The 15,028-nt window shown below is 36.8% G+C and overlaps 1 protein-coding gene across 3 annotated transcripts in view; it reads right to left on the bottom strand.

Annotated features, from left to right (window-relative positions):
* Positions 1 to 15,028, bottom strand: part of PLS1 (plastin 1) — a 114,484-nt gene that overhangs the window by 46,677 nt on the left and 52,779 nt on the right. For all 3 annotated transcript variants that reach the window (XM_079101087.1, XM_079101089.1, XM_079101088.1), the window contains 3 exons: positions 8,868 to 8,972; positions 4,365 to 4,528; positions 2,420 to 2,549 (listed from right to left, as the gene is read on the bottom strand). In XM_079101087.1, coding sequence (XP_078957213.1) covers positions 2,420 to 2,549; positions 4,365 to 4,528; positions 8,868 to 8,937 — 364 coding nt within the window. In that variant the 5' untranslated portion in view covers positions 8,938 to 8,972. The remainder of the gene's footprint in view (positions 1 to 2,419; positions 2,550 to 4,364; positions 4,529 to 8,867; positions 8,973 to 15,028) is intronic.

Raw genomic sequence — 15,028 nt, 5'->3', positions numbered from 1 at the left:
CTGGGCCTCAAAACTTGTTATCCTGACTCAGCCACCTAAAGTGCTAGAGAATAACAGGCCCGTGCCACTGTGCCCCTCTAGTAGAATGGCAGTGATTTTTAAGAATGGACAATAACAAGTGTCAATATAGATGTGGAAAACTAAAAACCTCATATGTGGCTGGAGGGAATGTAACACAGTACAGCCACTTTGAAAAACAGTTTCCCAATTCTTTAAAAATATTAAACAGATATCAAAAGATCCATAATTCTACTTCTAGGCAAAAAGATAAGAGAACTGAAAGTACATATCCACACACAAAAAACACATGAGTGTCACATGAGTGTTCATACAGCATTATTCTTAATAGTCAAAAAATGGAATGACCCAAACGTCCTCGAACTCATGAAAGGTTGAGTAAAATGTGATATTAACCTCAGAATGGAATATCAGTAAAAGAAAGAAGTACCATATGTGCTTTAACACAGATGAACCTCGAAAAATGCCAGTGAAGAAAAGCCTGTCAATCAAAAGGCCACTGCAATGATTCTGTTTATATGAAACTTCCAGAACAGACAAATCTACAAGAACACCAAGTGGAGTGATGGTTCAGAGTATTTTGAGGTGGGAAATGGGAAACAAGTGCTAAGGATCATGGCTTTCTCTCTGTGTAATGAAAATGTTCTGAAATTAAATATGGTGTCAATTGTACAACTCTGAATATACTAAAAACTATTGAACTGTAGAATTGTATACTTTAAAAGGGTAAATTTCTCAATATCACCATTATATATCAATAAAGTGGTTTTGTAAAAAGTCATTATATGTTCCATATCTTTTTCTAGATAATAGGTGGATCTATTCATAGGTTAAAAGACATCAAGTCAGGCTGGGGTTGTGGCTCAGTGGTAGAGTACTTGCTTTGCACATGTGAGGCACAGGGTTCGATCCTCAGCACCACATACAAATAAATATATTAATTAAAGGTGTTGTGTCCATGTACAAAAAGGTTTTTTTAAGTCATCAAATCATATTTAAGAAGTATACTTTATTTATATTTATATGTCCATAAATGAGTAAAAAGAGTCTGTGGTGACAAGGTATCACACGTATTTACCTCTGGAGAGAAATAGTTGCTATTAGGGCCTGAGGAAGCCACACAGGATGATGGAAATATTCCATACAGTGATCTGGCAGGAAGTGACATGGATGCATGCACATGTGAAACGTCATTGAGCGATTATAGCACTTGGCTGAATGTGTATTTTACCTCAATACTTTTTTGATTTCTATCTTTTTAAAATATAGCCATTTCAGTAGAATGGACAGGCAAAAGTTGAAGTAAAAGGTGAAAACCTTTCAAAAAACAGAGGTAGCTGCTGGGTGTGGTGGTGCACTACAATCCCACTACTCAGGAGGCTAAGGCAGGAGGATCACAAGTTCAAGGCCAGCCTGGGCAATTTAATAAAACCCTATCTCAAAATAAAATACAAAGGATGGTGGGTACAGCTAAGTAGTAGTAGGCATGTGCTAGGCCCTGGGTTCGATCCCCAGTACCACATAACAAAGAAACAACGACAAAAGTAGAGATATCAGTTACAAACTAATTCCTTTACCCCTCATTCCCCAGTGGGAACTGCTAGGAAAAAAATACAATGGATAGGTGAAATCTGAAAGAGAAAAATCCAATTAGGAAGGAAGAGGATCAAGAGGGCAATTAACAAATTCCTTTCTTCAAAGGAAAAAAGTTACAGGGAATTTTGTCAAAAATGTTAAAAAGCATAGTTCTAATTATGCTCATATGAATAAAAAGGAATTTGGCCAAGGGTTCTTAGACATGTTGACTCTGAGAAGTAAGCTTAACATGAGCCAAGACTCCTCACCTTAAGAGTTAGTGACTCTGGATTTCCCACTGGGCAACAATCCAGTGGTTCTATCAGATCAAGCAAATCAGGCGCTGTGCTCTCTAGTCACTTGGTTGCTTGATTGGGAAAAAAAAATCAAACATCTCACCTCGTGGAAAATGGAAAAGGAAAAAATCCTTAAAATAAGCCTCTCCACCATTCCCCAACCAGTTCTAAAAGTAAAGCCACCTTACCAATCAGGATGAAAAATCTATTCAAAAGTTGTGATCAAACACAGCCAGTGCTAAAACATCAACAACTTTCATTCTGTTGATTTTAATCTCTTTGATATACGCTGAACCTGACAACATGGTTGGAATTCACTGATATCAGTGATTCTAGGGTTTTTCATTTTGACATCTCTAAAACTGCGATATATTTTAAATTTGATATCACAGCATGATTTAGTTTGGAGGAAGTTTTTACCCCTCGATGATAGATAAAATAAGAGTATGAATTACAACAAACGGCATCATAGTTTTGTTGAAATGTGACTGAATCAATCACTAAATGATCGGATTTGGAGTGGTCGTTACCTGAGTAAGAATGCTGTGTGCCCTCGCTGGAAATGGATGAAGTTCCCCCAATAGCAGTAATACCTTCCCTCTTGTTAATTATTTTTCGGAATGTTTTGCTGATATCTTTGCTTTTTAACTCTTGCATTAGCTAGAATGGAATACAAGCAAAATTGAGAATCAGATAATCATAAAATTCTGGTGAAATAAAAAATGTTTATTGAGACTTTTTTTTATTTGAAATGACATCAAAATAAATATGAATCAAGTGTTTTCATACTGAATGCTTGTGTACCTGTGTATCAAGAAAACTTTCAGGTCATTTTATCAATAACACAAAATGAACAAATGTCTGCAATGTCTGCGCCCCCCCCCCGTCACTGGAACTAGTCAAAACTAAGCTTAAATTGAACACACTGAAATTATTCTTCTGGATTTGTCATCTTTTATACTGAAAACCTACGAAATAAGTAACTAAATAATAAATATCTTTTTAAAATATTTTTAGTTGCAGATGGACAGATGGACATAATATCTTTATTTTTATTTAGTGTTGAGGATCAAACCCAGTGCTTCATCTGTATGAGGCAAGTGTTCCACCACTGAGCTACAACCCCAGCCCATATGATAAAATATTTTTAAATTTCTCGATGAAGGCATTTTCCTGCATAAGTATCCCAAATGAATACATGTTAAAGTAAATAAGTCAGCTATTCAGGAAATAACAGGCTTACAGAAACTCCCTCTCCCTGTCTCTCTTAATGGACAATCCAAAGATTGGCAAGGCTGACAATCATTTCATGCAGCAGCCAGTGATTTACTATTGTTAATGCAAATTTAATCATGTCACCTCATACTCTGTTCCTCCCGCTTAGCTTCCTGTTGTTGTGAGGATAAAAACAAAAATCCTATAAGAAGTCTTGCTTCCTGATCCTGAAGCTCATAGTCACTAACATGCCGACTGTTACCAAAATCTGTAAAGATGTACTAAGAGCTGTCATGATGTGATCTTTCTGAGTTCTCCGGCTACACTCCTCATCCACAGCATCTCAGCTCTAGCACACTATCCCTTTTTTCAACTACTTGAGAGTAGCCACAGGGCCTCTACACATGCTGGCACCTCTACCTTCCAACATCCTTGTTCTATTTAACATCTTTCTTCAGATCTCAGTTCAGTCTTCACAGAGATACCTTTCCTGAGACCTGTGTTCTCCAGCCTCCCCTCAAAGTTCAATTCCTTCTGCTACAAACTCTCATGGAACGTGTACCACACTGTCACAGCAATTATCATAATTGATATCATTTATCTAGTTGTGTGTTGTGTGATTCTGCATTCCCCACCACACATAAACTCCACAAAAGCAAGATCATGTCTCTTTTTGCTCATCACATTATTCACAGTGCCTAGAGCTCAAATAAAGACCGTAAAAACAGATCATTTATATTTCATAGGTTTTTTTTGTGGTGCTGGGGATTGAACCCAGGGCCTCGTGCTTGCAAGGCAAGCACGCTACCAACTGAGTTATATCTCCAGACCCAGTTTTTATTCATTTATATTAATGGTCAATAAAAATTTAATTCAAATATTAGTTATTCTAAGGTATGAACAACTACTATTGAAACCAGACTTCCATTACATGATATTCTCTTGTTTTTTGAATTTTTGTGAAAATTATTTTTCCAATAATAATCATTAGTATCATCATCATTTTAAAATGTCACATTTTCTGGCCTCTGCAGCCAGATCTAGCCAAAGCTAGCAATGACATTATTCTTATCCTATGTACATGGATGATTACAGGAATGGTGTGAATCTACATTGTGGAACCATAGAAATGAAAAGCCATACCCTCTTTGTGTACAATGAATCAAAATGCAGTCTGTAAAAATAAAATAAATAAATAATTTAAAAAAAAATTGCTTGAAGAAAAACGATTAGTAGTCAGGAGAGAATGAGAGAACTTACTGACACAAACTCTTCAAAACTGATTTTGCCATCTTTGTTGTTGTCTGCAACCGCTAGAATTTTCTCCACAATCTCGCGTACCTTGTAGCCGGGAAGAGGAAGGCTTGCTTCCTTAAATAGGTCCTGAAGTTCATAGTCACTAACGTACCCACTGTTATCAATATCTGTAAAGATATATTTAGAGCTGTCAAATATCATTTGTACTGCTGAAGATGTGTACTCAGAAAGCCACATGGAGGATTCACAGGCAGACAGACCCGTAGTGTTTGTTTTACAAATGACAATAACACTTTTTCCTGCCCCTCAACTGTACAAGTATCAACACACTCACATTTAAATGGAGTTCATCTGCATAGAATCAGGAACCCCACATGTACTTTAAGTGTATGATGTGGACAGTACCTGGATGGGAAACTCAGTTTTAGAACAAGACTAAATTTCAAAGAAATAAGCCTGGGAAGTCTCAGATATCTTAAAATAAACACGCACGCACACACACACACACATATATACATATATATATATACATATATATATATGTATCTCAGCATGACCAAGAGGGAACACCCACTCAGACTTTAATTGATGGAATTTACTAAATGAATCTGCTGATCCCACAATGCACATAACACAGGTGCATCGTGTAAAATATACCTAAAGTATTTTTGTCCTACATTTCACTCAGTGGGCAGTTCATTTGTCAATAATTTACTGCATCTTCATTATGTATTTATGATACCATTATGTACACTGAATCATGTCTGATGTCACCATGAGATTAGGTGCTCAAGAAATTTCACACCTATATTTGGACTTTTGAAAACAGGTTTCCAGGTGCTTTCACATTATCACCAAGATCTCTTTCCTGTGTTTTCCTAGAGACTGGAGAGCACTTCGTGACTCAGAACAAAAGCAACACAGAACACTTGTATCCAGAGTTGGCAACAGAGCTTTGGACTGTTTTGCTTGTTGCCTGGGTCCACCTTGTACAGGCCCTGTTTGTTCATCTGGTAATAGTTGCTTTGTTTCCTATATTTCTTTTTCTTCTCAGTGAAAGAGCTGTCCTTACTGTAACTGAATTAATGATATGGCCAAGATTTTATCTTTAAAACTCTAAAAATGAGAATTTTAGAATACTCAGAATGATGAACTAAATTAGAAGCACAAATAACTAATATATTGCCATAATCCCAAGGCAGCTAGAAAGCCGAATTGCTTGGTATTGTAATACTGCTTTCTTTGAAATTAGAAGTAAAACTTCATTTTAACCCAAGTTCAGAAATGCTTCCCATAATTCTAAAATATTTAAATAGACCATATTGACATACTGCTATACCAGCACTATAGTGGAAACTATTTTAAAATTTAAAAAAATTTAGGAAGTTATTTACCTGCCAACCATCATGCTGAACTAAAACAAACAGTTAAGATGTACAGCTCTGAAGACACACCAGTCTGGGTGCTCAAATCCCAGATCCATCTCTACGACTTTGGCGATTTTGGTGTGATATGACAAGAATTAATAACTATAGTTTAATGAACACATATTCTGTACCAAATGATTTATTAGGAACATGACTTACCTTATCTTATGGTTATTTAACCATAAAGATCATGGTTAAAAAAGAAACAAGACTTTGTTCTAAGTAACAACAACAAACAACCTGATTGAAAAATAAGCAAAGGGCTTGAACATTCTCTAAAGAAATACAAATGGCCAATAAGCACATGAAAAGATGCTCAAATCATTAATTCTTAGGGAAATACAAACCCAAACCACAATGATATTCAACTTCACATCCCTGAGGATGGGGGTTACAAGACAAAATAAAACACCAGTACCACCATAAAGAACAACAAACAAAACAGAAAACAAGTGTTGGTGAGGATGTAAAGAACTTGGACTTTGTTCGCTGCTGGCGGGAATATAAAATGGTGAATCCACTATTTCAAAAGGTATGATGGTTCCCCAAAAAAATTAAATATAGAATTTCCTTATGTTCCAATAGTGCTACTTCTGGGTGTGCACCCAAGAGAAATGGAAGCGGGGATTCAAACAGCTATCTGTATACCTGTGTTCACAGCAGCAGTATTCACAACAGCTAAAAGGTAGAACCAAAGCAAATGTCCATCAGCCAATGAATGGATAAGCAAAATGTTATATACAGATATACATGATGAAATGCTTTTTAGCCTTAAAAAGGAAGGAAATTCTAATATATACTACATCCATGAACCAGAAGATATCAGGTTATGTGAAATGAACCAGTCACCAAAAGACAAATATTATATGATTTCTCTTAGAGGGAAGTATCCAGGGCAGTAAAACTCATCCAGCCAGAAACAATGGTGTTTGCCAGGGACTACAAGAGAAGAAAATGGGGAATTATCATTTAATAGTTCCAGAGTTTTAGTTTGGGAGGATGAAGAGTTTTAGAAAGGGATGGTGGTGATAGATGTAAAACAATATGAATGTACTTAATGCCACTCAACTATATGCTTAAACTAGGCAGAAGGGTAAATTTGGTTACCTTTATTTTACCATGAATTTAAAAAGAAAATAAAAGAAACGGGACTGAGAAATATTTTAACTCCCCACTTTCTCCAGTGGCCCCCAAATCCTCCTTCTATTAAGGTTGGATGGGTGTGTCCCTCTGCCTCTGAAAGAAGTTGTAATGTACAAGTTAGCAAGGGATTGCTGAGTGCATGACCCAGTTTATCTTGTAAATAAAGTCAGCAAATACATATTCTTCTAGTGTCAGCGGCTCCCCCAGACCGAACCAACTACTTTGCTGTCAGAATTATGCTGTCAGCGAATTGTTTATTCAAAATATTATTAAATAATACTGCAAGATTATATGTCCATGAGTCATAAAAGTTAAAGTTGGTGTGTTAAAGAAAGAAAATAGGGGCTGGGGGGGTTATGACTCAGTGGTAGAGCACTTGCATAACATGTGTGAGGCACTGGGTTCAATTCTCAGCACCGCATATAAATAAATAAAAATAAAGGTCCATCAACAATTAAAAATATATTTAAAAAAGAAAGAAAATAGATTAATTCATTCATTTCACTAAGACCTAGGTAGCTCTTTTACTTATACCTATAAAATAAATGGAATACCAAGCTAGGAGATCTATATTTATTACCTCCTCTGTTTCAGTACCTGCAATAAGCAGAACATTTTAATAACTACCCACTTTGTGTCTTGAAATGATTCTGGGCATTTATGCAACACCATATAAAATTTATTGTTAATAATTTTCTAGAGATCATATTTATGTAGTGTTCTAATGACAAATATACCATCCCCAGGAAGGAGGAGAAGGGCCCAGAGAGTTAGAAAATTTACTTTATTTCACAGTAATGGTTTGTAAATTGTGAGGCTTTACTTCTTATTTTCAAAGAGATCTGCTTACTAAAATATCTTCTCACTGCATCGATCTCTAAAATTCGTCCTGCATTGCATTTCGTCCACATTCGTTTCTAGTCATTGCTCTCCAGGTCTGTGAGGAATCCAGGAGGAAGGCTGCCCGTGATCATTCTAGCCTCTCTGGCCCACCAGCTGACTCGTGTTCTTCCTGGGGTGCTTCATTGCCTAAGGGAAGGCGTCTGCTGGGGAAGGGGCAGAGATGGCATCTCTGTCCCAAAGTCTATTCCTGGTGCTCAGCTTTCACCAGGTTCACCTTTCATTTGTGTGCATTTGCAGACTAAGGCGGAAAAAATGGTATTTATGTTCTCTCCTCCTCGTTGACTAAGGGTTTTCTAAGAAGAAAATGCAGAAGAATTGAGATCCAACCAAATATGAAGAAAAATTGGGGGAAGAAAAATACAAAGCTGTCAAGAAGTTAATGTCATAAAGGCAAAGCACTAATGGCTTTAAAAAAAAAAGTGAAAGAAAAACAAGACGGCCTTTAAAAACAATACTAAAATTCTTTTTTCTTTTTTTTTTTTCCTCTGAGGCGCAGGGGATACGAACCACAGCCCTTGCACAGGCTAGGCGAGCACTCTCCAAAACCAGCTATTTCTTCAGCTCCAAAATTCTTTAAATTATACATGAGAAGGAGAGTAATGCATACGGCCTTTAAAAACACCAATAGATTTTCCAAATATTCTGCATGCAGTCAAAAAGTACTACTACTGTTGGTGACAAAGACACAAAGGACAGAGTTCAGTTTATACACAAGGAAGTATTTCCATGTTTTGTCACTGTAATGAGGATACCAGTTAAGCGTATTCAGTTACACTGTCATTCATTAACCCAGATTATGCTCTGCAAAGAAATGATCTAAGAATTCAAAGTCCATTTCATCTAGAAATCCAAGCCAGTCTTTATTTTATCTTGCAGAATGAAAGAATCCAGTGAAACCTAAAGGGGGGGGGGGGGGACCGAGGGGGCGGGGCTCAATCTGGGGATCGCTAGTGAAAGCAGAAGAAATAAAAGGTACTTGAAGCCTGACATCAAGCAGAACAGCGACAGCACACTTCCTCTTCCTCAAGCATACCTATCTTATTAAACGCTTCCTGCAGTTCTTCAAGCTCCTCTCGGGAGATGGTGGTAGTGCTATTTTCCATCTTTGGACAGGAAAGACTCCTTCAGGACTTTGTATCTAAAAAAAGCAAATAATGAAAAGAATATCAGCCCTTTGGAAGCATTTGAGCAATATAAGGTCCAGAGGGAGGACACTCTCTACAAGAAATCATCGGTACAGTCTGGCTGACAAGGAACAAAGGGGGTGGGAAGGTCTCCCAGCAACCCAGACAGGCCTGCGAACGGTAACCTAGACACAAACCAGGAAGCACATTCTTCACACCCTCTGCTTCTCCACCCATTTCTAGACAGTCTCTATGATTTTCATGTACATTTTACCCTACTCATTCAGCAAAATCAGCACCCTGAGTTTAAGAAAAGTATGACATTTCTAAATGTAAAGGATGAGACCAGAAAGGAAGATGTGAAGAAATGAATCATGTCCACAAAAAGGGTCCAGGAAGTTCCAGTCTGTTCCTCTCAGGCTGGCCTGTGTGGTTGTTTAGCTTTAAAATAATCCAGCCTCTGCCACGTCCTTTTGCCTTCCCCGTGGGAGTGAGGCCTTTCCCAGGTCAGTGGGGCCTTTTTTTTTTTTTTTTTTTTTTTTTTTTATTGTAAACAAATGGGATACATGTTGTTTCTCTGTTTGTACATGGCGTAAAGGCATACCATTTGTGTAATCATAAATTTACATAGAGCAATGTTGTTTGATAGTGGGGCCTTTCTTAGTGAGTAGGCAAGACACACTCCAAGGGGAAAAAAAAAAATCTGTAGGACGAGGCTGTAAGAAAGTAAGAAGGTGGCATTCCTCATAGAAAGTAATTGGTAACAAATGTCCCAAACAGAAAATTTAGATCACCCATAATCCTACTACCCAGAAATATAACCTACTCTCTCTCTTTTTGCTGTTTTTCTTTCTGGTTTATTTTCTAAACCATGTGTACCCTTGTTGAGGGGTGAAAAATGTGAGCATACTATCTTAAAACCTTTTTTCGTGTGTCAGTTTGTTTTCATATTATCGACGTAATATTTAATGGTCACATATTACTATATCATAATTAGATAAATCCCTTTATTTCAGGGTATATGCATTACTTCCATTTCTTTCAGTAATACATCAATGAACAACCTTGTAGGAAAACCTTTGTTCGTATCCATGTTTATTTCTACGTAAGTATCTAAAAATGGAATTACATTTGTAAGACTTTTGCTATGGAGCAGTGCAACTCACTTTTTAAATTACTTTGTGGCTTCTGTATTCAAATTCGAGCTAAAGATGAACACAAACTACATCATTCCTCTGTGTGTACCAGTTATATCAGATAGATAGGTGCCTCAAGAAATAACTGAAAATTTGTACTTTCTAAGACAGGAGGGATCAAAGCTGTAGGAAATAGTATATACTTACAACTACATTTATATAAAAGGTTCAATTTAGGTTCCCTAGAATTTCAAGGGAAGCACATCAATTTTTAAAATAATTTATTCACTGAAATTTACCACTGATTATTTTAAAATCATATTAAATTACTCTCAGAACTTGGAAAGAATACAGTTCACTTGTCATCTAGGATCTGTACACCAATTGTTTAAGATTTTTGACATTCTTTCAAAATGATAGATTTCTATCTTTTAAATGGGGGGAGCTGGTTCCAATTTAATGTACAATTAAATTTTTAAAAAAATATTCCATTGTCCACTATTTAACTTTACACTATTTTTTAAAAATCAAAAGAGGTCAAGTGAGTGAAAAGGAAAAAGGGATCTTAATCCCTAGATGCAGTTCCTTACATCTCAGCATTGAATACTCATTTTATTGAACTATCACTTTTAGAAGGTTTTACTGCAGTTAAAACTATTTACAAGCATAGTTATTTTATGTTGAAAGAAATAAAACAAATATTTTATGTTGAAAGGCTTTCTGAGCATAATTTCCCAGAACTGCAAAATGTGACTTCTGTTGTGGCTGACTTTGAATCTTTGTGGTCTTGGTCATCCTGTGTGTACTTTTCCCTGTTCAAAGTGGTTTCTATCTCTTGCCTCAAGTTTTAAAAATAGTGGTCCAATTTTAGTATCTACACTACACAGAAGGCTGCAAATTAACAGTCCTTGTATTGACCTTGCATTTGAAAAGATTAAAAATAAGGTGAGATTCTATTCTTTAGCCATGCCTATTGATAAATTCACATCATCTGTTCATTATATAAAATATTTTTATTCCTCCATAATCAGGCATATAAACTTAATCAAAAGCAATTTGCCCATACAGTGTTATCTTTTTATTTTTAGCATCTAAATGACACAAATGGGAAAATACAGAATGATCTTCAAGATATACTCTTAAAGTCAGATGTGGTGGTGCATACCTGTGACCCTAGCAATTAAGGAGGCTGAAGCAAGAGGACAAGAATTTGAGGTCAGCCTGGGAAACTTAGCAAGACTCTATCTCAAAATTTTTTTAAAGATTTGAAATGGCTGGGGATGTAGCATGGTGAGCCCCTCTGAGTTCAATTCCAGTAAAGAAAAGTGAGTATGGAGAGGGAGGGAGTGGAATCAATTGCATGTTAACAAAATATTTTTGAAAAAGATTCAAGAAAATGCTAATAGGCATTGATTCTCCTTTTTTTTTTTCGCGGTACTGGGGATTGAACCCAGGGCCTTGTGCTTGCAAGGCAAACACTCTACCAACGGAGCTATATCCCCAGCCCCTAGGCATCGATTCTCTAGAGGAAATGCAGAATTGGAGTCAGAATGGAAAAAGAACTGTCTTTTCTTTTTGTACTATTTTTTTTTAAGACCATAAGCCTACAAAGACCAAAAGATAGCTGAAAAACAACAAAGGTAACTGTAAAACACTAAATAAAACAGATGCTAATGGTCTGAAGGTACACATTACTGAATACTGATAAGATTTTACATAAAATACCTATTATCTGTGCAATAATATTTTTAAATAAAAGCACCTGTATTTCCTTATGACGTGTGATACTATGATTAATATGCTAAAATATCCTAACTACAAAGGCATGAAGACTTGGTAGTAAAGTGGTTAATGAAAACTATACTGCCTTTTTTACAATAGAATCACACATTAATATACTGCATCAGTATTTTTTTTTTTTTTACAAAATTGTGATGATGTTAGGATTCTTTAAAAACTGTGCCATAGGGTGTAGCTTAGCAAGCATGTTTTACACAGCACAATAAACTTATTGAATATCATGGTGGCTAAGAAAATACAGAAGTTTTATTTGATGCACAAAAGGCTATTCAAGTTATATGATCCCTAGGCTTGCTATGGTGTTTTACATTTAAAAAAAAATGCTTCTGCTACAATAATATAGCACATTTTTTTAAACATGTAGGAAAGAGAACATATTCCATCAACTGCATTTAAACTGATGCAAAATTTTAGAAGAAAAGCCCAATGACCCAGTAACTATTAACCCATATTTTCCTTATTAGTCTTGCACCTTGATAGTTTATGTACCATACGCTGCCTTAAATGCTTAGTGTATATTCTCACCTAACCCTTGCCACTCCGTGAGACAGGTCCTGGACCCATTCTGGCAATTAAGAAAGGCACGATCATGGGACAGCGTAACTTTCTCAAGGTCTCGACGTTAAGTAACTCAGAAGGAAGGACCTCTGAGTCTCCCAGCTGAGCTATGGTAGAACCCAACTCTGTATTACTCCTGCCCCTAGGCCAGGATGCAGGCCTCCCTAATGGAATCTGGTATCAAGTCACAGAAATGCATAAATATTTACTTAAATATTCATACGATCATCTACACTATATATTTAATACGTGGAAAATAAGAACTTGCATTTTAAAAGAAATCAGCTTCTGTAAAGGGTGGGGGTAAATTCTAGTTAGATCAACTCACTTATCAAGCATGTAAAACTTGTAGGTTGTGAAACACTCTAGAACAGTTGCTGGTATTTGCTTTGCAATTTTAGATATGAATAACTTGTCACTTAGTACCCAAACACCTAGCATGAGGCACACACACATAGATGCGCCAGACAGCTCAGAAGAACTTAGTTGCGAAAGTCTGCTCTGAAAGATGCCGTCCGGAAGTTACCAGGATCCCTGACAACACTCGCTGACGGGGAGGGTGAGCGCAATTCTTTATATAGACACGTTTCCCATGGATTTTGACATATTCCCTGTATTTCAATAATTCCAGAACTGCTTTCCTCTCTCACTTTTTTAAGCACAATGCATTTTAAATTGAACATTCTTTCACCAATTAAAGTCTCGTTTTTTCCTCTCCTAATCCTCAAGAATTAGGATTGTGGCCCTGACACAACCAAATATCTACTTGAAACATAAAGAAAGCACATGCTAAAAAAAGAAATTTTCAATTTAGATGGAACTGAATCTGGTCTTTTATCCTCCCTCAAATTGCTAACTTTCTTGAGCCATTTAAAGCTTTACCAAAGTTAGTCAAAGAAGTCCCTTAAGATTGGCAGGGCCTACAATCCTTCCTAGAATAGTTTCAAAGAGAAAAGGTTTGGGAACAGCCCTGAATTGCCACAGGACCAACAAGATTTTCTCTTTCTACTGATGTTCCCAAGGGTGAGAAACCAGAGCTGTCCCCACAGGTACCCACCAACACCTGTGGGCCTCCCAAGTCCTCTCTTCCCTCCTTCTACAGTGGCCCTAACCCAGGTCACCTGAGAGTCTCTTGAGTTCTCAAGCAACCCTCTGACTCAGCTCAGCTAGCTTTCCCCTTCATCCACCCTCAGAAATTCCCTTCATCCCTCACTAGGGCCAGAACAGAGGCCTCCCAAATGTAATTTGACATCCTCTTAAAATTATATGTATTTATATAATCATACAATAATTTACATTACATATTTATACTTTAGGAAATAAGAACTTGCTTATCAATATAAAAATAATGACAAATATTTCCTGAGGGCTCTCAGTGGGCCTGAGATTTTGCAAAACTCCTCACGTACACGAGCTCACTATATATTTAATCTGTTCTACTGACAGAAGCAGCAGCAGCCTTTAAAATCCAAATCTGAAGCCTACAGATCTAAGGTAACCTGCCAAGGAGGGTAGACAAGAGATTCAAAATCAGTCTGGCACTCCAGGGATGCAGCTCAAGGGTAGAGAGCTTACCCAGGACACACCAGTCCCTGGATTCTACCTCTAGCACCACCACCCCGCCCTGAAAAAACTCAAGTCTGTTTCCAGTGCCCAAATTCTTAATTTCTACGTGTAGTTTAATTAACATCCCTGCTATCTCACTGTAAGCATCACAGGGAGTTTTAAAGGCAGGCCTGACAACTACTTCACACTCAAGTACAAATGACCCTTGGAGTGTTCATTCTTCCAATCATATTTACATTCCTATTTGATCAACAGAATATTTAGACCTTAGTAAAATAAATGAGTAACATCTGTTTCTTAAAAATATGCTAGTAGAAAAAGAAAACTGCTAAAAGATACATACATTGTGTCATTTATTGCAAATTATAAAAACACAAAATACTACAAATGTTGCTTATGATGCTACACATAAGTACTAAGTCTTAACACCTGAGAATAACACAAAGTCAGAATAGTGCTTGTCTCCAGAGAGAAAAGCAAGCAGCAGGGCTTAGGAGTGAGGTGGGGGTGGATTTATTACTTTTTTTAAAAAAGATAAATTTAAAGGAATGCTGGCAAAATGTTAATGTATATTCCATCTGGGAAGTTAGCACATGGATTTGGTTACATTGTTTCTGTATTCTTCAGGCCTTTAAAAATAATTCACAATGTTAAAAAAAAATTCTTAAAAAAGAAAAAGGATGCTTAAGTCAAAGGCACAAACTATGCAGGGTCTGTGGGCATAGCTCAGTGGTAGGATCACCCATCAGTCCCTGGGTTGCATCTCCAGCACCACAAAAAGAAAGGAAACCAAACTCAGTAAAAATAATACACACCAAAAAAGATGACCAATATGTTAAAATAGTTCATATTGTTGTGGTAGAATAACTGACAAATATTAAATTGTGTTTCTTCTTCTTCCTTCTCATGTAAAGCAGCAACCATCTTTGGTCTTAGGGATTCTGGCAAACAGGAAAGAAAAATCAGGATGGAATCTGCGGTTCCCTCGATCTCATGGGTCTTAGGTTGGT

The sequence above is a fragment of the Sciurus vulgaris genome (assembly GCF_902686455.1).
Source record: "Sciurus vulgaris genome assembly, chromosome: 10".
NCBI classification, from domain to species: Eukaryota; Metazoa; Chordata; class Mammalia; order Rodentia; family Sciuridae; genus Sciurus; species Sciurus vulgaris.
This window is presented reverse-complemented; position numbering and strand designations above follow the sequence as displayed.